General features: G+C 42.8%; 1 protein-coding gene across 1 annotated transcript in view; it reads right to left on the bottom strand.

The window, feature by feature from the left end:
• Window positions 1-4914: 4914 nt before the first annotated feature.
• Window positions 4915-24161, bottom strand: part of GGA3 (golgi associated, gamma adaptin ear containing, ARF binding protein 3) — a 51274-nt gene continuing 32027 nt past the window's right edge. The window contains exons 8-17 of the mRNA XM_040331205.1: window positions 21115-21252; window positions 16223-16304; window positions 15920-16036; window positions 15560-15814; window positions 13998-14065; window positions 13627-13889; window positions 12729-12958; window positions 11819-11988; window positions 11619-11729; window positions 4915-6938 (exon numbers count right to left, since the gene is read on the bottom strand). Coding sequence (XP_040187139.1) covers window positions 6828-6938; window positions 11619-11729; window positions 11819-11988; window positions 12729-12958; window positions 13627-13889; window positions 13998-14065; window positions 15560-15814; window positions 15920-16036; window positions 16223-16304; window positions 21115-21252 — 1545 coding nt within the window. The 3' untranslated portion in view covers window positions 4915-6827. The remainder of the gene's footprint in view (window positions 6939-11618; window positions 11730-11818; window positions 11989-12728; window positions 12959-13626; window positions 13890-13997; window positions 14066-15559; window positions 15815-15919; window positions 16037-16222; window positions 16305-21114; window positions 21253-24161) is intronic.

Genomic DNA, 24161 nt, shown 5'->3' with positions numbered 1-24161 from the left:
ACGATATGTCTATAGTGTCTGGAATTTTGTTTACCGATGTTACAAATGAATAGTTTTGTGACAAAAAAAAACTGTTTCTGTATTTGTGATTTTATGTGTATACAGCTCAAAGTCAAATTCCAAAATATTTCCAGCATCAGGAAGGTACTACAGTCCCACTTCTAGACTATCTCCAAACACCATTTAAAGAACCTCTGGTACTAAGGGCCAGATTCACAGAAGAGATACGACGGCGTATCTCCTGATACGCCGTTGTATCTCTGAGATACGCTTGTCGTATCTATGCGGCTGATTCATAGAATCAGTTCCGCATAGATAGCCCTAAGATCCAACAGGTGTAATTGACTTACACCGTCGGATCTTAGGATGCAATTCTAGGCCGGCCGCTAGGTGGCGATTCCATTGCGGTCGGCGTAGAATATGCAAATGACTAGTTACGGCGATTCACAAACGTCCGCTTTACCCGTCGCTCTAACTTTACGTAGAGATACGTCGCGTAAAACTAAGGCTGCCCTCTAGGTGGACTAGCCAATGTTAAGTATAGCCGTCGTTCCCGCGTCGAAATTTGAAAAATCACGTTGTTTGCGTAAGTTGTCCGTGACGCCATTTACGTTAACGTCGAAACCAATGACGTCCTTGCGACGTCATTTAGCGCAATGCACATTGGGTAATTTTCCCGACAGAGCATGCGCAGTACGTTCGGAGGGGTGCCCGCCCCATTTGAATTAGGCGGGCTTGCGCCGAGCGGATTTACGTTACACCGCCGCAAGTTTACAGGTAAGTGCTTTGTGAATCAGGCACTTACGCTGCAAACTTGCGGCGGTGTAACGTAAATGGAATACGTTACGCCGCCGCTGCGTAATGGAATTCTCTGTGAATCTGGCCCTAAATAGGTAGTAGTAGTTTGCTGTATTCAACTGGACTTGGTTTGAAATTTTGAAGGTGATTCAGCACTCATCCAAGTGGCTTTTGTAACTCAAATGAGTGTCGTAATCAAACTATGGTACCACGAAACCTGGTACAGGTGTAAATTGTTTCACTTATATGGCTGAACATGTGAAATGTCGTCAGGGTAAATATGTTAAAACTGCATTATATGCAACAGATGATGTTAAAGGCCGCACCCCTGGTTTCACAACTGTTCACACCTCCAGACATGTTCTTGGAAAATTAACACACAGTTATAATATTAATATGATTGAGTTGCCCATATGATATAAAATGTCAGGATATGCTCCCTTCGCTCATTAAAACTGATGAAGTCACCTGGATGAATGGGTGACAAATGTCAGCATTACAAAAATGTCCACTTGAATGTGACAAACTAATGCTAGTTCTTCCATAACCTGGAATGCAAACCTTCACAGACATATTCAGCACTAAATGGGGTGTGATCAGTGAGGTGTTATTTACAATCACAAACTCTTTATTCTTCATAGAGCAAACATGAGAGGGTGGCGTATGCCTATTAAAAGATCATATTCTTGCAAACACTGTATTTTCATTGTTGGTTAGGGACTTTCCCTGTAGCTTCTGTGTTAAAAGATAAGTATCCTGTGACAGACCTAACCAACACAGGGGCTTTTGGGGTGACTGCAGGGTAGCCTCTTGCCTACTGACTATGGGCCCTGGCTTTGGAGGGGGTTCTATTCTTTAGGTGGTGTGCCTGGGGGATCTTTGGAGTGGTTTCGCTTCGGATTCTGGTCCTTATCTCCCAAAAACACAGACTCTCGGAAACTAGATACGGATTTGGAGTCCCTGTGTTTTGTTGGGTTATGTAATCAGGAGCCCAAGCCAGTCTTGACAGCTCCATAGACTGATAAGACTTACAATCAGTTCAAACAACCTGATGCTGGTGTTTCCTGCTGCTTTGTGTAAATCTGTTTATTAAGGTGTCTTTCTCTCATTGTATAATGCTCCATTGTGTGTCTCCTAGGTGTGCATTTCCATTATTAAATGAGTCAACTATTGTTTCTGTCTGTCTGCTAATACTCTTGGAAATGTGATTAGTATTGTGTCTACTTTACCTCATTACCGGACCATTGTGGGATGTTTATGTGTTTATATTAGCTGTTCATTAGATGATGGTTTAAAGTTTGCATTGTTTAGGATAATGTGGTCAAGCTCTTATCTGATTTTGTGTGGTATAAATTCTGGATGAGTTTTCAATAAAGAGTTCCAGTTTGCACTTAAGCTGGTGGAGGGTGAGGTACTGAAAACTTACGAACAGCTGTGCAGGGAATACCAATTAGCCCAGCGGGGCTTCTATCAGTATCTCCAGCTCCGTCATGCTCTACAGAGACAAGAACAAACACGATCACTGGTGGTAACATCACCGTCACCTTTGATGACGGCGGTTCTGCAAGCAGAGGCTCGGAGAGGACTGATAACAAAAATATATGAGGAACTGCTTATAACAATTCAGAACCATGCCTCCCTTAGAAGCCGTAGGAAATGGGTGGAAGACATTGGGGAGATAAACGGAGACCAGTGGGAAAGGGCGCTTGAATCTGTCCCAGGGTTTCCGTCTCTGCGTCTCACAAACTGTTGAAACTCTTTACCCTACTCAGGGCTTATAGAACAGCCCCACAATTACACAGATGGGGAAGAAGGGATACTCCTATGTGCCCAAAGTGCAAAGTTTAGCAAGGGGACTTCATACATTTAATTTGGAGATGCCCAAAGCTTCACAGGTACTGGGAGGAAGTATCCCAGTGTATTACTAGAGAAGCACAGGTACCAGTTCCATTGGATCCTCAGGTATACTTGTTAGGGGCCATTGACCCTGGAGAGTATACAAAAGGAAAGTATTATATGGTAACAAGATTGCTGTATTTGGCAAGAAAACTCATTGCACGTTATTGGATGGCCTTGGGGGTCCCCACAGGGAAGCAATGGATTGCGTATGTCAACTCCCTGTTGGGTAGAGAACATCTGGCCTACAAACAAAGGAAAGCAGAGGGTAAATTTGAGGAGATTTGGCATTCCTGGTTGGGAGATGCGAGTGTCGCACCACCAAAACTGGTAATGGATAGATTCTCTATGTAGAGTGCAGAGGATGGGGGGGATGGGGGGAGGGGTTTGGATATAAAAATAAAGAGATGTACATTGGAATATTATGTGAATGTAAAAATGTTGTATAAAGTATTCTAAATGGATTGCAATGGATACCGAATAGGCATATCTATGTATTAACCACTTCCAGACCTTAGGTGTTTTTCAGATTCGGTGTTTGCAAGACTAAAACAGTTTTTTCTGCTAGAAAATTACTTAAAACCCCCAAACATTATATATTTTTTTTCTAACACCCTAGAGAATAAAATAGTGGTCATTCCAATACTTTTTGTCACACCGTATTTGCGCAGCGGTCTTCCAAGTGCACTTTTTTGGGAAAAAAAATCACTTTTTTGAATTAAAAAATAAGACAACAATAAAGTTGGCCCAATTTTTTTATATATTGTGAAAGATAATGTTACGCCGAGTAAAATGATGCCCAACATGTCACGCTTAAAAATTGCGCCCGCTCGTGGCATGGCGTCAAACTTTTACCCTTAAAAATCTCGATAGGCGATGTTTAAAAAATTCTAGAGATTGCATTTTTTGAGCTACAGAGTAGCTCTAGGGCTATAATTATTGCTCTCGCTCTAACGATCGCGGTGATACCTCACTTGTGTGATTTGAACACCGTTTTCATATGCGGGCGCTACTCGCGTATGCGTTCGCTTCTGCGCGCGAGCTCGTCGGGACGGGGCGCTTTAAAAAAAAATTTTTTTTGTTTTCTTATTTATTTATTATATTTTATTATTTTTTACACTGAAAAAAAAAAAATAATTTGATCACTTTTATTCCTATTACAAGGAATGTAAACATCCCTTGTAATAGAAAAAAGCATGACAGGTCCTCTTAAATATGAGATCTGGGGTCAAAAATACCTCAGATCTCATATTTGGGCTTAAATGCAAAAAAAAATGTCATTTTTTCAACTGACCAAAAAAAAAATTGTCTCTTTAAGAGGCTGGGCGGGACTGACGTTTTGACGTCACTTCCGCCCAGCAGAGCTATGAGGACGGGCGAAGGAGATTTTTCCTTCAGTCTCGTCCCCGCTCACCAGCCGACAGCACCCGATCGCCTCCGCCGCTACCGACGGCTCCGGTAAGCGGCGAAGGCCGCGGGAGAGCGGCGGGAGCCCTCTCCCGCCACCGATAACGGCGATCTCGCGGTGAATCCGCCGCGGAGACCGCCATTATCGGATTCCAGACCGCGCACACTAAAGATTGATACCTCGATTGTGGCAGCAGCTGCTGCCGTTACCGAGATACCAATCTTTAAAAATAGGACGTACATCGTCGTGCGCAGGTCTGGAAGTAGTTAAATAAGAAAAGGAAAAGAAAAATAAAGTGGATTAAAAAGCTGGTGTCGTCTAGTTCTTGGGTGCAATTCTCAGCTATAGTACCTGTTTTTTAGGGTGGAGGAAGCTGTATATTGGCTGTATCTGGCTGGGTGCCAGACAGTCCGTCACATGGGCAAAACTTGTTTGGTCATGCTTTTCCTGTGGGTCACAGGAGTTCACATATTTGTGCTCTCCTGTGACCAAGAATCAGCTGACAGCGGGCTGTTCCAGTCTCTGGATGTATCCAGACAATAATGTAGGAATCCACGCTGATCCTTGACTGACAGCTGGCTCAACCTCTCAGCATGTTACTGAGAGCCTGAGCCAGCCACTCCCTCCCCCTCCACAGCCCAGCATTCCAGTGAGCGCTAGAGAGGCTGGGCAGAGAACCGGTGACTGACAGTCACCGTGGTCTTCTCAGTGAAGACCGAGAACAGAGTGATGTATGTATGATTGTTTTTTTTTTTTTAGTCCCCCATTCCTCCTTTAAGGTAAAAATGGAGGTCAATAATCTTACGAAAAAGCAAACAAGACAAAAACTTTATTAAACATGCAAACTTCGGCTTCTACACAACACTCACACTGCAGATTTGTAGCCTGTTACCATATATTTGCACTGAACAAATATTACAGAAGTCTTCTGTATTGTTAAACAGGATCTCATATCTGTCTGATTTGCAGGCTAATAATACAGTACAGTTTTACTGAAAAGAATGCGGAAGGGCTTAATAATGACAAAAAAAGCAGGGCTGCTGCCTATAGCAACCAATCTGCTTTGCTCTAAAATGAGAAGCCTAATTAGTTGCTTTTCTCCAGTTTCCATAAATTATCCCACTGTGCTTATAAGACAAACCTGTCTTTTTAGAGCAATTACAAAGTCACTTGTCACAGAAGAATTGGTCCCCTATAGTTCACTGACCTATATCTATATCTTTAAACAAAATGATATGAACTTTTGTTATCCATATTTTAGCCTCTATTAGGGCAAAGACAAGCTGATGTACAGAACACTGATCTTTTTAATTAATAGAGGTATCTGCAAAGTATTAAACGTTATACTTTCTTTCATGACAATAATCTCTATTTCCGAAACTTGTATATTAATAGACTGCACAAAATATCTCCAACAGTTATGTTTTTTTTTGTTCTAAACCCAATCTCATATAAACAAATGCATACGCTTACAGAACCTTTCATACTTATCTTAACAGATATTGAAGGCAAACATTATTGGCTTTTACAGAACAGGAACATGTCAAACTAAAATGAAAAAACAAAAACAAATCTTTGGTCGCTTGAGAGTAAATTGACACTGCCAAGACCGCTAGGATAACCAGCATAATTATCCAAATTGATTTTTTACATATGTATTGTTGTAGGTGGTCTGCCTTTTTGCTTCTGAGATAAAGAAAATACTACCTGTAGTAATAAGAATGCCCTCTCAACAATAGTGCTTACCTCCAGCTGAGTATTCTTCACTTCACACTCCTGCAGCCTGCCTTTGGCTGCACAACATCTATATCCTTACTGGACCCGGCGATCTGAGTGTACATGCATGGACTACCTGTCCCCATGCCACCTAGCAGGGAGATGAGAAGTTCTTTCATCTATAAGGCAAACCATGCACAGTAACTCTTAAATCACTGGGTCCAGAGGGGCTGTAAAGTCTGTCTGCCCATGCCAGTGTATCCAGTATTGGATAATCCAGTATGATAGTATCCTTTAGATAAATGTGTTTGTGGAGGGTCACATATGTTTTACTCTTAAACATAATTTGTCAGGGTGGGTGTTTTAATGTCAGAGCTCCAGTGTGGGAGGCTGCCACTGCCTGGTGCTTGGAAGAGGTGTAAAAAAAAGGAGGGCAGGCACTTCATTGTGCCTGATACTATCAAGCTGTAATCTGCTGTAGAAATAGCACTGCATATGGGAGTTGGGCAGTGGAAGCCTCCTGTGCTTGACGGAAGCCTTGGTTCCGTCAGCTTCCAGACATCCTACAACTTACCTTATCAAAAGGCAGAAAAATTTGACTATATTTGCTTTTTTTTTCACTAGTGAGAATAACAGATTAGTTGTAGATTGGATTCTACATTAACAAAACAAAACGAGAATAATACTGCCTACAAAAACGTATAAACGTATGTCAAAGCCTCTGTGCCCTATACCAATCCATTGGCTTTCTAGCCGCAATGGTTTAGACAAAAGAAAGGCTTGCATATCATTACACAACAGTAGTATCAATGCTTTAGAAAGCTCTGGACACAGAAGGGAAATCAATGAGTCCACTCGGAAGAGTACAAATAAAGTGCTGTGAGGGTCTCAATCACTCTCACTACATCCAGTTTTTCACTGCCTAGATGCTGAAGACGTGTAAACAACCTGCATATTGAAGCAAAATCACTTCTCTATCACAGTCTGAAGTTGACAACAAAAATCAGGGTCATAGTTTTCCCCAGAGATCTGGGCTTGGAAACTGGTCCACTTCTCCCACCTCTGTGCCAAATTCTTCTCCCATTGTAAATGATAGCTTATACCTGAGCCGCACTTTTTCCTGCAGGGAAAGAAAACGTAATCAATGTCTGTGTATGTGGGCATTACAATGCTGGTTTACACTTAATTTCTCAAGCCTTAAGCAGGAAATAGATGATGCAATTTGTTTTCCTGCAACCACAGTCAGTGTTGATGGGGGAATCCCTCCTGTGGAACTATTGTGTTCTCCCGGCGAGGGAAGTCATCTCCGCTGGGAGAAAACAGTGATTACTGCTGGCAGCTATAGCCACTGGCAATAATCTCATGAAAAATCCAACATGCTGGTTGTACCCTAGTCAATCGATAGATCAACTTGGGTAAATCAGCCTGCCCATTGATGGTTTGAATCTCAGCCGGTGTCTGCTGAACCTGCTGAGATGCAAACCAACCAAGGCCGGCTTTACGGGACATGCGTGTTTGATGGATTTCCTCACAAAAGGGAATGAAAAATCAAGGAACTTAGTTCTGTCAGGGATTATTAACCAAATATCTATTTGTGCAGCTTGAAAAAGCATTCATCTTTTTTAATATGGTAGCCAATAACACATTGGAAAATAAAAGTTTACCTATACTGATGAAATTAAACAGAAATTTTGACTTGCCTGTAAATTCCACTAAAGCAAACTATATAACCTGTCTACTCAGTGAGACTCCAGGTTTTTTAGCAATCAATAAGGAGCAATCAAGACACGGAGATGAGGGGCCTGTTTCCTGTACTGTCCTGTCCTCTACTGTACTGTACCAAAATAAGGAATTTACAGGCAAGTAAAATCTCAAAAAAAGAGAAGAAAATGTGCAGAGGACAAAATCTGTGTCAATATACTGTATATTCTCTAGTGCAAAAAAAACGAATATGCCTCATAATATGAAATAAAGCATATAATTATAATGTGCATCAATGAGTGATAAGATCAAATGATCTGTGCCACAAACGGAAGTCTTTGTGCAAAGTGGGGTGGTATAGCAGCAGGACAGATACTTCCAGAGGCAGGCTGATTAAAGCGGGAGTTCACCCAATTCCTTTTTTTTTTTCTATTTTCCCCTTAGATTCCTGCTCGTTGTGTCTAGGGGAATCGGCTATTTGTTTTAAAATATGATCCGTACTTACCCGTTTTCGAGATGCATCTTCTTCCGTCGCTTCCGGGTATGGGTCTTCGGGAGCGGGCGTTCCTTCTTGATTGACAGTCTTCCGAGAGGCTTCCGACGGTCGCATCCATCGCGTCACTCGTAGCCGAAAGAAGCCGAACGTCGGTGCGGCTCTATACTGCGCCTGCGCACCGACGTTCGGCTTCTTTCGGAAAATCGTGACGCGATGGATGCGACCGTCGGAAGCGTCTCGGAAACACTGTCAATCAGAGAACGCCCAGTCCCGCAGCCCATACCCGGAAGCGGCGGAGAAGATGCATCTCGTAAATGGGTAAGTACGATCATATTTTAAACAAATAGCCGATTCCCTAGACAAAACGAGCAGGAATCTAAGGGGAAAATGTGTAAGCTGTGGGTGAACCTCCGCTTTAAGACCTCCTGTAATTTAAGATGTCAATGCAGACAGGCAAACATTCAGCTATCATTCACAAGTAGAGGTGTTTGTTTTGCCGACACAGTTTTATTACAGTGATATAGTTTGGTGGACACAGCGTTGGTTTCTCTTATATACAAGTCTTGATTGGATTGGACTTTGCACAAAGACCTTATGTTTTTTGCCACAGACTATTGAGACTTAAGCCTCGTACACACGCACGGTTTTCTCTGCAAAAGAACCAGCAAGAAAACTGCTGGCAGCGCTTTCTTGCTGAGTAAACTGTGCGTGTGTACGAGGCTTTGAGGTTTCTCGTCAAGAAAACTGCCCAGAATCTAGACAAGAAAAATAGAGAACCTGTTCTCTATTTTCTCATCGTGAGATTCTCGGCAGTGTTTTCCTGCCGAGAAACCCAAGCATGTGTATACTTACCTCTCCATGAAAACCCGCGCATGCTCGAAATGACTTTGATGCATGCACGGTAGCTTCAATGGCATAGGTAGGGTGAAGCAAGATGGCGGCGACAGCATCGAATGTGACGAGCGCATGCTTGTCGTAGTCAATGACGTTACCACATTCGTGCCATTCAAAAAAAAAAGCGGCTCTTTCTAATGGCCCATGTGTACACTCGGCCGGCAAGAAAATCTTGCCAAGAATATCTTGCCAAGAATCTCGTCAGGAAAAACAAAGTTTTTTTCCTGACGAGATTCTGGGCCGTGTGTACAGGACTTTATCCCTTCTTTATGCATGTTATAATTGATCCACTTTATTTCATATTATGAGGCACACGTTTGTTTTTTTGTTTGTTTTTTTGCACTGCAGAATATATAGTGGACACAGTTTTTGAGCACTGCACATTTCTTCTATTCTTTTTTTCTCTCATTTGATTTTTTGTGGTATGTGTGATGCGCATAATTGTGTGTGTTATCTCTATTTAGAAATACATTGGTTATCATTGTGTAGTGACGCATTTGTTTTTTCCTTTCTGTTTTTTAAGGTCTAAATTACTATTATCTTAATTGTACAGTATAGGGCACGGACTGATATTCTTAGGGAAATATCATTAAAGGACTGCCGTCACCAGTACAGAGATTTGCGCAGCTGAGACCATACTGCCGCAGTTTAACTGCGGCAGCCTGGTCGGCAAGCAGTTAGATTATAATATGGCGTGAGTCACAAATGTAAATGTTAAATTGTAACTTTTATTTTTTTGCTCCACAAAAGTAGAGTTACCCTTTAACAAATGTGCAACAGAAAATCTGGTGCGGCCTTGCCAAATCTGTAAAACAGTGCTTCACAAGCTTTCAGAATTGGGCATCTAACATCTGGTTAGAGTGCACCCTAACAGGGAAGGAAAACCCTAATCCTTTAGACCCAGGGGTCTCCAAACTTTCTAAACAAAGGGCCGGTTTACTGTCCTTCAGACTTCAGGAGGGCCAGACTTTGGCCATTGACAATAGAAAAGGTCCTGACATCAGTGGGAAAAACAATACCCCATCTTGGTGTCAGTAAAAGGAATTATACCCCGTCTTGGGCTCATTGTTGGTTTTGTTGGGAGTAATTGTGCCCCATCATTGGTGTCATTGGGAGAAATTGTTCCCCATCGTTGGTGCCATTGGGTGGAGTTGTGCCAGTTCATTAGTATCAGTGGGGCTAATAATGCCCCATTATTGGTATCAGTGGATGAAATATTGCCTCGAGGGCCAGATAAAAGCAAGCAAAGGGCCGCAGTTTGGAGACCACTGCTTTAGACCATACAGTGCCTTGTATGTGCCAAAATGTGGAAAATGTCAAGGGGTATGAATACTTTTTCAAGGCACTGTAGGTTTGAATGATGACTTGTCTAATCCACCAAACAACAGTGAAACAAGAAGCAGGGATCCTCCTGTAGGAAAGCTCAGGATGTGCAAGGATGCTAAGATTACCTAAACAAGACTGTAGAGTAGCAATAGACTCTCACTGCACATACCAGGTCAATAAAATGGAGAGAACATTTCTTTGGATGTTTCGGAGCTAAACATTAGGCAGGAAGGACAATGAGCTGCTGTTTGCCATCTATCTGGATTCCTTATTACTTATTATGCTGTGTGACTCCTTGAGGGTCGAATTACTGAGGTGAGAGGCCATCTGTTCTTTTCTGGTGAAGGATCTCTTTCTATGGTCACTAGTCTGGAATCTGCACCATTTTGTTGAAATTCTGTTGGATTTCTCGTTCACCCTATCACTGATGGACTTCTTATTATTATTTTTTTGATGCATTCATTTTTGATTTATTCCTTTCTATGATCACTCATGGACTTATTGTAATTCATTGTAACATATTGTTTTAGCGCTGCACTGTCTTATTACACAGGAAGACAATGTCCAGGTTGGGGTGAAAGAAGGAAACCATATTATGGGAGAAAGGAGGCTTTAGGCCTTAGGACCTACCTTGACTTTAATACTAGGAAGGAGTTTGCTCAGCAAAGCTATACAAAGGTAGACACTGTGTTTTGAGAGTATAAAGGTATTCCCCCTTCTTCACCGCTTGGTATTGTATAAACCTTGGATGACTCAAAATGGCAGAATTACCACATTTAGGTATAACTAAAGGCAGATTTTATTTGTTTTGGATAGAGTGGAGAGGGATAAGAACGGCAAATGTTTAATTCTGTCTGTGCTCCCATTAGGGAGATTCATCTGATCTATTTGTACTATATATCATTATTACCAAGAGTAAAAGTTAAAAGAAAATCAAGATTTTGGGGTTTTCACCATAACAGGAATAGAGGGGAAATCTTCGACTGGGGACACTAGATTTAGTGTTTCCTTACATGGAGGAATTTCCTCTCGCCTCCTGTTTTGGCTGTCGGATAGGAAGCTAAGGAAACCTCCCCAAATTGGACAAAGAAAAAACTGACCCTACTCTATCCAAAAGGACAAAAAATGTTTTACCTTTAGTTCTACTTGTTTGGCTCCCACTGCTGTCAATCACAGCCAGTGAGGCAATCAATAGACGGAGGGGACAGGGCCTAACCAACTAACTTTGCCAGTGTCCAATCACCTGAAGGTAGCTGCACATGAACATGTTAAAAGACTAAAGATCATGTGTCCTGTACTATACGACTGAAAAAAGGAAAAATTTGCAGAACTACTTGGGAAATACAGCACATCTGGGAGATCATCCCAATATCTATTCATTACCTTAAGTGGGTTTGCCAGCAACATGACTTGTGTGACTGATGCAGGGGGTAGGATAGGATTGAATGCTGCCATCTCTGTCCCAGAAGGAGGCTGTAACTTCACCTTCATTGTCTATAACACCATGAAATTGACATTTTAAAAGGATAGCTGTCACAGCAAAAAAAAAAAACAGCATGCCAAGTCATGAAATCCATAAATACCTTGGGAACTGCTGCCTGGAAAAGAATATTTTGTATTGGCAGAGGAGCTGTGTTCAGCATAGAGATTACTACAACCAAAACATCTGGACGGTCGGGTGGGCAGTCCTTGGCAAAATGCAGCAGAATGCGGAAACCGTTCTTATCATAAGCAGTCACTGGCAGGAGGGAACCTGAAAGTCCAAAAATGTATCATTTAACAGTGTTTGCGATCAGTATAGAAGCTGCAGAAACAAAGGCCAATGACTGCGGCTTAATGACTACAAACTAGACATTCTTTTTTTGTAATTATTTGCACAGTAGCAGTAAATAAAATGGAGATCCTTTAATACTTCAGTTCTACAGTGGGAAAACAATTAATTGATCCCCTGCAGAGTTTGCCCACTTACAAAGAAATGAAGGGTCTATAATTTTATACATCTATTATGGGTCACTGGAGTGCAGTTAGTTTTGCACATTCAGCATGACGTCCCCTGAGGATCTCAACAATAATGACAAAATATGCCCAGATGCCTGATCAGAAGCTGGCTCAACTTTCAGCAAGCCCCCTTCACAGCCCAGTGCTCCAGTATGCGCTGAAGAGGCAGAGCATAGAGCCGGTGACTAACAGTTACAACTCTCCACTCAGAGCAGACCCGAAAACTGAGCGATTAGCGGTCTTTAAGTGCTCAGTTCTTGGTGTTGAGCTAGTGAAGGACAGCTGCAGCTGGGATTGGTGCTGCAGCTGGGATTGGTGCTGCAGCCGGGATTTGTGCAGCAGTCATCTAGGCGAGTATGATTGTTTTTTTTATTATCCTGCACTTCTCTTCTAACTGAAAGAGATTTTAACCCATAATTAACCCAAAACAAAAACAAAAAATGTTTTCTTATGCATACACTTAACTTAAGGATAACTTATATTCGTACAACTCACTTGTTTTTATTGTTTCCAGTGGCACTGTCACATTAGCCAAGGATATAAGGGAGCCTTTCTGTGGGCTTTCCTGCTGATGTAGTGGAAAAACAAAGCTACCAGGGGCCACTGGCACAGAACAATATGCAGAAGAAGGAGTTACAGCTGTGACATGATTTTGAGGTTTCACCACTGAAAAGGTGGGCATAGCATTTAAAGCAACAGAAGAGCTTGTGGTCTTTGCCGATGCCCTAAAAAGTTAAAAATAAAATGAACTGATACATTTTTGTTGATTTCACATTATCCAACAATGACTATATAATAAAATATACAATAAATTATATATTATATATTAGGCAGTGCTACAAAATAATATATATGTATATATTCAAATAATCAGTGTAATATATTATGTTTGAGAGATATATATGTAAGAGTCCATCAATCCTATAGGAAAATTCAAGAAGCAGTCCGTGATCAGAGCATAAAGAGAGGTCTCAGCTGATTGAAGTACTATCCTTCTGCCACCAACACCACCACTCGTGAAAACAGCGGGGGGATATAAGACCACCCCTGTTGTAATTTCTCTTACCAGACAATGCTGGATCAATAGCCTTGAATAATCTTAGATGGACTTCTCATCTCTCAAACCCAGAGGGTAAGTTGAAACATCAAGCTGGTGCTCGTATGCAGAGGGAATAATAACCACAATAGTGTAATTCCGTAATGACTCTTTTTTCTAAAACCAACCCCGTTAAAAACACACTTACAATGTAGAAAAATATCAAGGCAATATATCACAATTGATGAATGACCCAGACGCGTTTCGTCGTTCATTCACATCATCTGTCAAATGACTATATAATATTTTCCCTGCCATAAAATGTTAAGCCCCCCTGTCTTTTTCTGACAAACTTACCCTTTTGCCTCCTGTAGAAGCTGCTGCCCAAGCACTTCTAATTCATGCATCACAATGCCCCCAGCAGGAGAAGCAGGCGCCGCCACTGCTGTACATAATTCTGGGGCAGCATTAAACAATGGAGGATAAGCAGTGGGAGTGGATTGGGATGTAATAGTTGGGGCAACAATTGGTTTTGCTGGCTGTGCTAGCAAGGGGATGGCTTTGGTGATCACAGGCTCCAGTGCAGATCCTATGAAGAAATCAATTTCTTGACTGTCCACCTGTACAAAAGAGTTACATGACAGTTGAGAAAATGTACTTTTGACAACCCCTGTACTAAAATAAGATAGGATGTCAATTAATATAAAAAGGCAGACACACATTACTACCTGGAATATATCACACTTAGCGTTTGACGCTAACTCTGGGGTTCCATTTGAAGGAGGATCATCCAGACCTAAGTGTGGGGGTTAAAGAAAGATGTCAAAATGAAACAAAACCAAATATAGCAACACATATTGAATTTTATCTTTATTTTATATTTACAGGATAAAAATATTTGTTACCAAGAATGGGGATGTATTGGAAACTATTAGAGGGTTGAGTCCTCAAATATCCATAAGTGGTATACAAAAGCAGTAAATTGCCAGCAAAGGGTCTAACCCTTAGGCCCCTTTCACATTGAGGCGTTTTTCATGCGGTACAGCGCTAAAAATAGCGCTGCTATACCGCATGAAAAAATCGTGCCCTGCAGGCTTCAATGTGAAAGCCCGAAGGCTTTCACACTGAAGCGGTGCGGTAGCAGGACCGCTCCAAAAGTCCTGCTAGCCGCATCTTTGGAGCGGTATAGGAGCGGGGTGTTTACCGCTCCTATACCACGCCTTCCCATTGAAATATGGAGATAAATACATCCAAGCAAATACCTTAAAACTAAAATGTAATTGAATTTCTTAAAAATGAACAAAATAACGTTTTCCCAGAGGTAATGCATTTCAAGAAACAGCGTCAAAACTCGTGACCACTGTGGAAGCTCTGCTGTGTTTACTTTAATGGACTTAAATGTGTCTTTTTAGGGCCGGTTCACACTGCTGTGATGCCAGACATTGCATGTGATTCTCACTGCATTGCTGTGCAGAAAACATGCGATGTTTGTGCGATGTGAATTCAGCCATACAAATTGCATCGCATTTAGACCAAACTCGTGCAGGACCCTTTTTATTGTGTGCACAGAATCGGATGTGAACACCCATGCGATCCAATTCCTGTCTGAATTTACAGTTCGCACTGCGATCTGCGAACCGATTTGGGTGTGTCATTAAGGCTCGGTTCGCACTAGATGTGGCTTGAATTCGTTGCAAATTCATACTGCATATAAATCGTAAACCTGTTCATGCAAACTGATTGCGAAGTGCTCAGTTTGCAAAACGCAGCGTAATTTGCAAGAATCAGATTGCATGGGTGTGAACACCCATGCAATCCGATTCTGGTGCGAACCAAAAAAAGGATTTTGCACGAGTTTGGTCCGAATGCGATGCAAATTCAGCCATTCAACTTGTATAGCTGAAATTCACATCACACAGACATCGCATGTGATGTGCACAGCAATGCGATGTGAATCACATGTGATGTCTGGCATCGCACTAGTGTGAACCAGGCGCTAACTTTGTACTGACACTCCCAGCGGTTCGAATAGGGCAGTGTGAATCGCTGGTGATTCAGGTGCGATGCGGAAGCCCGCACTGGATTCGCAGGGTTTCCGCATCGCACCAGTGTGAACCGAGCCTTAAAGTACCATTATTTGCTGAGATGTACTAATTACTTTGTTTGAGAAAGTAACTACTGTGAATTGAGAACATTGAATACGCGTTTCTAGGATACAGCTGCCAAATATGCATTAGATGGATGAGCTATTTTTTTGTTGCTCAGTCAAGAAGGTAGAGAATATTGTTACCTAGGTGTAGCAGCTCCTCATCAAGCAAACACACAGAGTTGGATGCACTGCTCATTTGAATTAGAGCCTGGTCTATTGGAGTGGATCTCGTGTGGGAGTGCGTAGGTATGATTGGAGGAGGAGGAAGGATGGGAATCAGTGCTGATGGAGACTTTTCTGCTACAGGAAGTGGCTCTGAATCCACAACTGGTGAAGAAGACTCGAACCCTCCTAAATCAATGAGTGTTGAGAAGTCTGCGCTGGACTCTGCCTCTGCTATATAAAAGAATGAAATTATTAGCATGGATTTTGGGAAGGTGTACTTTATTATGTAATCGTGGACTTAAGCATATTTAGAAAGCCAGAATTGGTGTCAGTTACCTTTACTGTGCGCGGTCTCTGAGAGCTCCAGTTCCCCATTGATGTCTTGCCCTTCAACAATCTTCTTGAACAAACTAATAGCACGTGATAAATTGTCACTAGTCTGGAGTATATCCCCTGTGAGAGATTAGGACATTCATGAATTTACTTATCTTCAATATTACATATCAGTAATATATTATATTCTAAAAAGGTAATAAATTTGATTGACAGCGAAAAAAATACAGATCTCTGGATACCTAAATGAACATGTTTTGAACATTTATAACAGGAAAAAGTATGATTCTAAAGATAATTTCTCACCCAAGCTACTATCATTGTCTTCAGTTTCACTAGCCATTTTAAACAAAGTGAGTCTCTTCGCTTCACATCTCTCAAACAGCTCCTAAAACAAAAGCAAAGAGGTGAAGAATGTGTAGACAAAACATCCATGGACATTTTGTTCAATTATCATAGCTCAGCTTGAAGTAATTCTAGACATGCAAAAAATAATTTTTGTGGCCGGAAATTTTCTTTCCTAGTGCTTTTGCACATTTCTTTTCTGATTATATTTCTCATACGATTCTCCCATTGATTAAAAATGTACCGTATTTGTTTTTCAAAAAATTTCCAACATGCCTGATCGATCACTCAGATTTGATGGCCGCACGAAAATTGGCCATTGCTACAGCCCACTAATGGGCGAAAGCCAAAAGAAAATTCTCAGAATTCGACCCATTTTCTCCTTGCACATATGGTGCTCATTATAGAGATTTACTGAAATGTGACATGTATGCATTGAGATTTGGACTGTGATTTGGACCTGTGCCGTCATACACTTAACCGATGTTCTCCTTGTGCCCTGGTTCACACTGATGCGATGCGGGGAGCGCACGCGATTCTCTGTGTTTCCCACATTGCATCGCACTGCACATGCGATCTGCTGCGGTTGTCAATGTTAGATCAACACCACCCCGAAACAGATTGCAAAATGCATGCAAAGCGATTCAGGTGCGAGGGACAAAAAGGGTCCTGCACCATTTCCGTGCAGATGCAATGTGATTTGAGCCTTACAAAATGTATGGCTCAAAATCGCATCGCACAGACATCACATGTGATGTGCAATGGAATGTGGTGCGATAACATGCAGTATTTTCCATGCACCAGTGAGAACTAGGGCTCAAAATTGCATCGGGAACAAACTGTACTAGAAAACCTACCTTGCTTTATGTCTTAAAGCTGAATTCATGGCACAAAAACGTATCCTTCAATAGCCATAAATGATAAAAATCCATTTTGTGTGCACCCAATACCTATGAAATCTAGTGGTGACATCATCACTGTGCTGCGCATAATCTGTGCAGAGAAAAGAGCTGTTGGAGGGTCCACCCACTACAGAAAACTACAGGAGGGGTGGATACAAGACCAGTCACCCTTAATACAGGAGGCTCCTGCACAGAGGTAAAGTTGTACACTGGACTATTGCACAGACCTTTAGAAAATACACAACACACACCAAGATTTGAATATGAATACACATGACTCTAACATTTAGACAATATCTGCTTATCTCAGATATCGGCATTAAATTACTTCTATGTGTAGTTCAATTGGTGAAAATGCTAACTGTACTTTAGAACTAACTAGATTTTTTTTTAATTATTATATTCAGGGATACAAAACAATATTACAAATATAATCACAACCTTTGCATTTTCTTTCCCTTTGCTGTGAGAGATGCCACCAAGGGCTTGGACCAGTGTAATCACTGACATTTTTTACAAGAATACTGAAGTCAAGTACTGAGAACAACAAGGAGTCTGCTCCACATAGCTTGTAATTCAATGGGCCCAGATTCAGGTAGATCCGCGCAATATTTGCATGGCAAAGGGCAACGATTTTTTGCTCTGCGCCCACGCAAATAATTTCGATTTGCCCCGCGATCACGGAGCACTAGCTCCGTAAATTGCGCGGGCGCTATGCTAATAGCCCGGCGTAAGGGCGCCTAATGTAAATGATCCCGCCGGGGGCGGGAATCATTTAAATTAGGCGCGCTCCCGCGCCGAGCGAACAGCGCATGCTCCGTCGGGAAACTTTCCCGACGCGCATTGCGGCAAATGACGTCGCAAGGACGTCATTTGCTTCTAGTGAACGTGAATGGCGTCCAGCGCCATTCACGAAATCACTTACGGTAAACGACGTGAAATTTAAATTTCACGAGCGGGGAAGGAGCGGCTATACTTTAGCATTGGCTGCCCCTGCTATTAGCAGGAGCAACCTTGCGCTAAAGTCGCGGTACGGAAACTCCGTACCTTGCGTGCGCAGGGCCCGCGCAACTTTTGTGAATCGGTGGTAGTATGCAATTTGCATACTATACGCCGATCACAATGGCCGCGCCCCCTAGCGGACAACGCAAGAATGCAGCCTGAGATATGAAGGCATAAGGAGGCTTATGTCTGTCATATCCTAGGCTGCAGTCCGCGTAGCGATGTTCCTGAATCAGGGGCATTCGCTACGCGGGAGCAAAACAGCTATTGCGCCGCGCAACCTATGGTTGCGCGGGCGCAATAGCTTCTTGAATCTGGCCCAATATGTTTAATGCCAAGAGCCAAAAACAATGATTTCTAAGCTGCAGTCATGTAATCACTGGTGGAACAGATAACAAACTTCTCAAACCAGACAAGATACTGCTTAAAGTGATTGTAAAGCTTCAAGTTTTTTTTTTTTTTTTAAATAACAAACATGTCACACTTACCTCCACTGTGCAGTTAGTTTTGCACAGAGTGGCCCCGATCCTCCTCTTCTGGGGTCCCCCAGCGGCGCTGGTAGCTCCTCCCCACATCGTATAACAACCTAACAGAAGCGCTCTCCCGGGGGGTTACAGTAGGTGACCGCGATATTGTGTCAATCTCGCTGCTTTTATCGGCGAGATTGACCACCTACGAGCCCCGTCGCGGGAGCCAGCGCCGAGTTAGCTCGCCAGAAAGAGAAAAATGTGTTGAAGCCGACTTACAATGAACGGGGATCCGACTTGCATTCCCGCCAATTCCAGGCACTGTGTTTGGTATCAATCTTGAGGGGGAACTCCACGCCAAATTTTAAATAATTAAAAAAAAAAAAAGGCATGGGTTCCCCTCCAGGAACATACCAGGCCCTTAGGTCTGGTATGGATTTTAAGGCGAACCCCCCTACGCCGAAAAAAGGGCGTGGGGGCTTCCGCCAAAATCCATACCGGACCCTTATCCGAGCACGCAGGAAAGGGTTTAGGGACGAGCGAGTTCCCTCCCCCCCCTCCTGAGCCGTACCAGGCCGCATTCCCTCAACATGGGGGGTGGGTGCTTTGGGGCAGGGGGGTGCCCTGCGGCGCTTCTTTCTCGCGCTCGCTGTAATGTGTTTTCCCTATTGCAGCCAGCGCGAGATGTACAGTACCCTGTCGCCGAGAACCAGCACGATGCGATCGCGCTGGAAACACATTCTCGCGTGCATGTACTGTACCTTGCGGGTGCGCTCCCGAGTCCAGCATTTGCGTCCATAGACGCAGAATGCCGGACTCGACCCCCCCCTGTCGCCGCGTCATTGGATTTGATTAACAGCAGTGGGAGGCAATGGCTGCACTGCTATCGCTATCATTCTATCCAATCAAGAGACGAGACCCCCTGGCAGATGAAGAGCATGTCTCTGCTGCGGGAAATTCCAGGGCTCAGGTAAGTAAAACACGGGGGGGGGGCTGGGGGGACAGTCACTGCCAGGTGTTTTTTTTACCTTAGTACATCCTTGTGAAAAAACACAAGGGTTTACAACCCCTTTAAGGCTGGCCATACATTATACAATTGTCCTATTCAATTTTCCTTTAGATTTACTAAAACCATATAATATGAGGTCAAACCTAAACACTTTCAATTTGTATGCAATCATACAGGCCCTTGCACTACACAGTTGAAGGTAAATCTAAAATAAATTGAATAAGAAAAAATTGTTTAATGTACCGCCAGCTAACAATTAGAGAATACTTGTTTGCAGACTAGAGCTGGCCATAGATGTTTCGGATCTCGTCCAGTTCATCTATGGGCAGGCTGATTGTACCCAAGTCAATTAATCGATCAACTTGGGTACAAACAGCAAGCTGTGCCGCTAGCAATAATCACTTTGTCCTCCTGGCAGGGACGGCTTCATACACCATGGAGAACACAAGTTCCGCAGAGGGATTTCCCCATCAACACTGAATGTGTTGATGTGGGAATCTATGGCCGGCTGTACAGACGTACTGAAATTCGGCAGGAACAGGACAGCTTTCAGTACCACTGTCTGTACAACAGAAGCCAGCCTAACAGACTGTTTCTGTCAAATGGTCTTGCTGGAAAATCAGCACTTGCAGCTAGTGGCTGTAAGCAAGGATCTGTGTATTCTGCGGGGGGTTAGGTGAACCCACTTACAGCACTTACAGCACGGACACAGGCTGCATCAAGACAAAGCAGTTTGTACACAGACACCTGTGATGAAAGCTCTATGAGAACAGCTTGCCAGTATACTGTGATTACAAAATTGAGTGTAATCCTTATATTCATTAGAGTAGCTTATACTGTATGTACTGATAAATATAAATGTTTTTAGAACTCAGTCTTGACACACAGTGAGAACTGTTTAAATATGTGCAAAAGACCTGAAACAAAGCCGATGCTTCGGGTCTTTGATCTAGTATCCCAGAAGCTATGTCATGACATCACTTCCCGGATTACTGGCATCTTAAAGGCACCAGTTTTAAAAAAAAAAGTATTAAAAAATGCAGATCTTGACGTTTTGAATACTTTCAAGTGCAGAGGAGTACATAAAGAGTACCTGTCACTTACTATTACTGTCACAAGGGATGTTTACATTATGACAGCAATAACAGTGATAAAAAAAAAAAGTGTAAAAATAAAAAATGTAAATGTACAGAATATCGGCACATAATATCGGCTATCGGCCTGAGAGGTGTCCGAAATATCGGCACCGAAAAAACGATATTGGTCGATCCATAGTGTTCTATCAGCAGATATATTGGGGACTGTGGAAGAAGGGGAGGATCAGAGAAGACAGGATCTAACCCAATTTTTACACAATGCCCTTAGACTCCACCGTGAGTATAAGAAACATGCTTTACTGCATATACAGACTGATTTTACTGTTGTGGGTTTAGTAACACTTTAACTATAAACACCTTCTGATCAGAATCTTACCCTAATAAGTTCCTTGTCCCCCTCTGATGACTCTTCTTTGCTGTAATGTGTCAGCATCTCTTGCAGCAGCTTCACATTATTATTCACTTCCTCCAGAGTGTGAACACGCTTACTAGCCTTCTGCATTCTCACCTCATCCTGCGCAATGCACACATACATCATTGGCGTTACACAATATATAGAATATACAAGATTGCAGTTAATGAAGAAAGCTGAGAAGTGGAGACATTCAGTGCACATCCTGATCAAATTACAGCTACTTCTACAGCTAACTGAAATTAAAGAAACACCGGTGAAACCAAAATAGACGGTTTGAACTGCTGAACAGGCCGAGATTCGAACCATGTATGGACAGGCTGAATTTACCCAAATTGATTGATCAACTTGGGTACAACCAGTCTGCCAGATTTTATATGGGATTATCGCTAACAGCTGTTATAGTCGCTAGCAATAATCACTGTGTTCTCCCTGCTTAAAAACACACTGGCTTAGCGTAGAGGGATTCCCCCATCAGCACGGACTGTGTTGATAGGGAAATCAAAAGAAATGTGCTTGTCTATGGCCGGCCTAATACTGTGTGCGTGTAAGATCTGCTTGACAAAAAAGATTCACACAAACCCATTAGATAAGGTAGGTGTATTAATAGGTGTCCATACATGGCCGTAAGGTAACCAACCTTTCAATATACAGGCACCGTTATCAAACCCCAGCCAAGTTAGAAACAAAAGTTATGGAAGATAGCTGAGCATGCCAATGACAGATCAAGCTCTACCTGCATGATATCCTCAATAGGCTCATTATTTCATAACAGTAGGTTATAAATAGAGTTTAGAGGCATTCAGGGGTCAAGTCCTGGGGAAAAAAGTGTGGGAACTCCCACCCAAGATCCACTCCCCCACCAAAAAAAATAAAATGATACGCTCATATGCATAATTACTAAACTGCATGTTTTTTTCGATCCGCTGTACCTTAGTAATCCTTTATGTTACTGGCCGCTTCCTGTATATGGATTCATCGGGTAGTGTGAGGGTATTCCGTCACTCCCTGGATGCCGCAATGTCTCTTGGGAGCTTTTGTCATTGTTCCCAGGAGACATTGCGGAGGTCTGCCGCGAGTTATCGCGGGATTATGAAAGAACTTGCTTGCTTCGAGGAAGTGACGGAATACCCGCACACTACCCGATGAATCCATATACAGGAAGCGGCCAGTAACATAAAGGATTACTAAGGTCCGCCTGCCCCTGACAGTGACTCGAGCTGGGCATCGCCGCGTAGTGAAGGATTGGCTCGGCTGCTCTCGGCTGCTCTAGTCCTGCAAAGGGAACTGAGTTCCTGCTGTGAAAAAAGTGCTGGGACTCCGTTCCCACGCGTTCCCGCAGGACTTGAGCCCTGGAGGCATTAAATAATTATATTAATTCCATCTTCAGTTATGGCCTTCAAACTGTTCAATGCTTCCAGCACAGCATACTGCCGATGGGACAGGTCTATCGGATGTACGGCTGCCAAATAATTGCTTGTATCATTGGAACATTAGCATTTACCATACATGGGAAAGCCGTGGAGCTGCAGAAGGCCAACATAAAGCAATACTCAAAATAGGGGGTTTTCTGATTTAGAAGACCCTTGGAGATTATTAAAGCAGCAGCAAGAAAAGTCATAATAGCAAAGAATCAGGCATAAAGTAGGTATGGAAAGGCCATGGAGACGGACCATCCAGCAGCCCTAAGGATTTTCTGAAAAAAACTGAACCGAAACCGGAAGTGACGAAATCCTCGTCGCTTGTGGTTTCTAATGTCACACAGTGAGAGGAAGAACATCTGTTTCTCTCACTGTGTCTAAGGAACCAGATGCCACCGGTCGCATCCTTGACGGGCTCCCCTATAGTTTCAGACAGCCCGGTAAAGGTGTCTGGGATGGGGCTGTAAACGTAATCCAGAAGCTCTTTAGCTGCTCTGCCTCTGATTACTTTTACCAGGTTCAGAATCGCCGGCTGAAAAAAATGATATCTTGGTCATCGCTGCAATAATGAGACCGAGGTATCACCTTTCCCATCCAGTGATATCCAGGCATGTCACTGGGCCAAAAGTGGTTAAAGAATACTTCCAATACAAATGGAGATCCCTTACCTTCTAATAACACAGTGTAAACAGAAAAATAGGAGAAACGCCTAAGGGACTATTTATACTTTTTACACAATTTTCACCCTGGCATTCCCCCTTTCTTCCTATGGAATTCAACTAGGAAAACCTGTGAATCCTGAGTGAAATGTGTGTGAATCTTGTGTGAACACATTCATGAATAAACCCCACAGAGTTACAAACAACAGGGGGGCTTCCAGTTTTTGAAAACTCCAAATTATACTCTCAACAATTATGAAAAGTGCAACATAAAATGTGGAAAGGTCCACAAACAATATAATTGTGGTAATAAATGCTCTATACCAGTGGTTCTCAACCTTAGTCCTCAAGTACCCCCAACAGGCCATGTTTGCAGGTTTTCCTCTATCTTGCACAGGTGCTTTGAATCAAAGTCAATGGCTTGGTATTTTGGTCAGCTATTTTATCTAAGAGAAATTCCCAAAACATGGCCTGTTGGGGGTACTTGAGCACTAAGGTTGAGAACCACTGCTGTATTGTACAGTGGAACCTCGGATTGCGATTAACGAGCGTTTCGCAATACGAGCCCTGTATTTGAAAATTTTGCGAGTGTTGTCACGCAAAACGAGCAGGATTTAGGCCAAAGCGGTGTGCAGTACCGCGTTTGGCCTGAGGTGGGGGGCGCCGAAGCCGAACGGCGCTGTTCAGAAATGCTCGGAAAGACACGGAAATACTCTATTCCCGAGCCATTCGGAGGTTTGCCGAGCTGTCCTCTGGCCTTTCCGAGGCTCTCTGGCGCCCCCCACCTCTGGCCGCATGAGGTATTGCATCCCATTGAAGTCAATACAGAAATAATTATTTTCGTTTCCATTGAATTTAATGGGGAAACTCGCTTTGATATGCGAGTACTTTGGATTACGAGCATTCTCCTGGAACGGATTATGCTCGTAAT

Source organism: Rana temporaria, chromosome 12, assembly GCF_905171775.1.
Source record: "Rana temporaria chromosome 12, aRanTem1.1, whole genome shotgun sequence".
NCBI lineage: Eukaryota > Metazoa > Chordata > Amphibia > Anura > Ranidae > Rana > Rana temporaria.
This window is presented reverse-complemented; position numbering and strand designations above follow the sequence as displayed.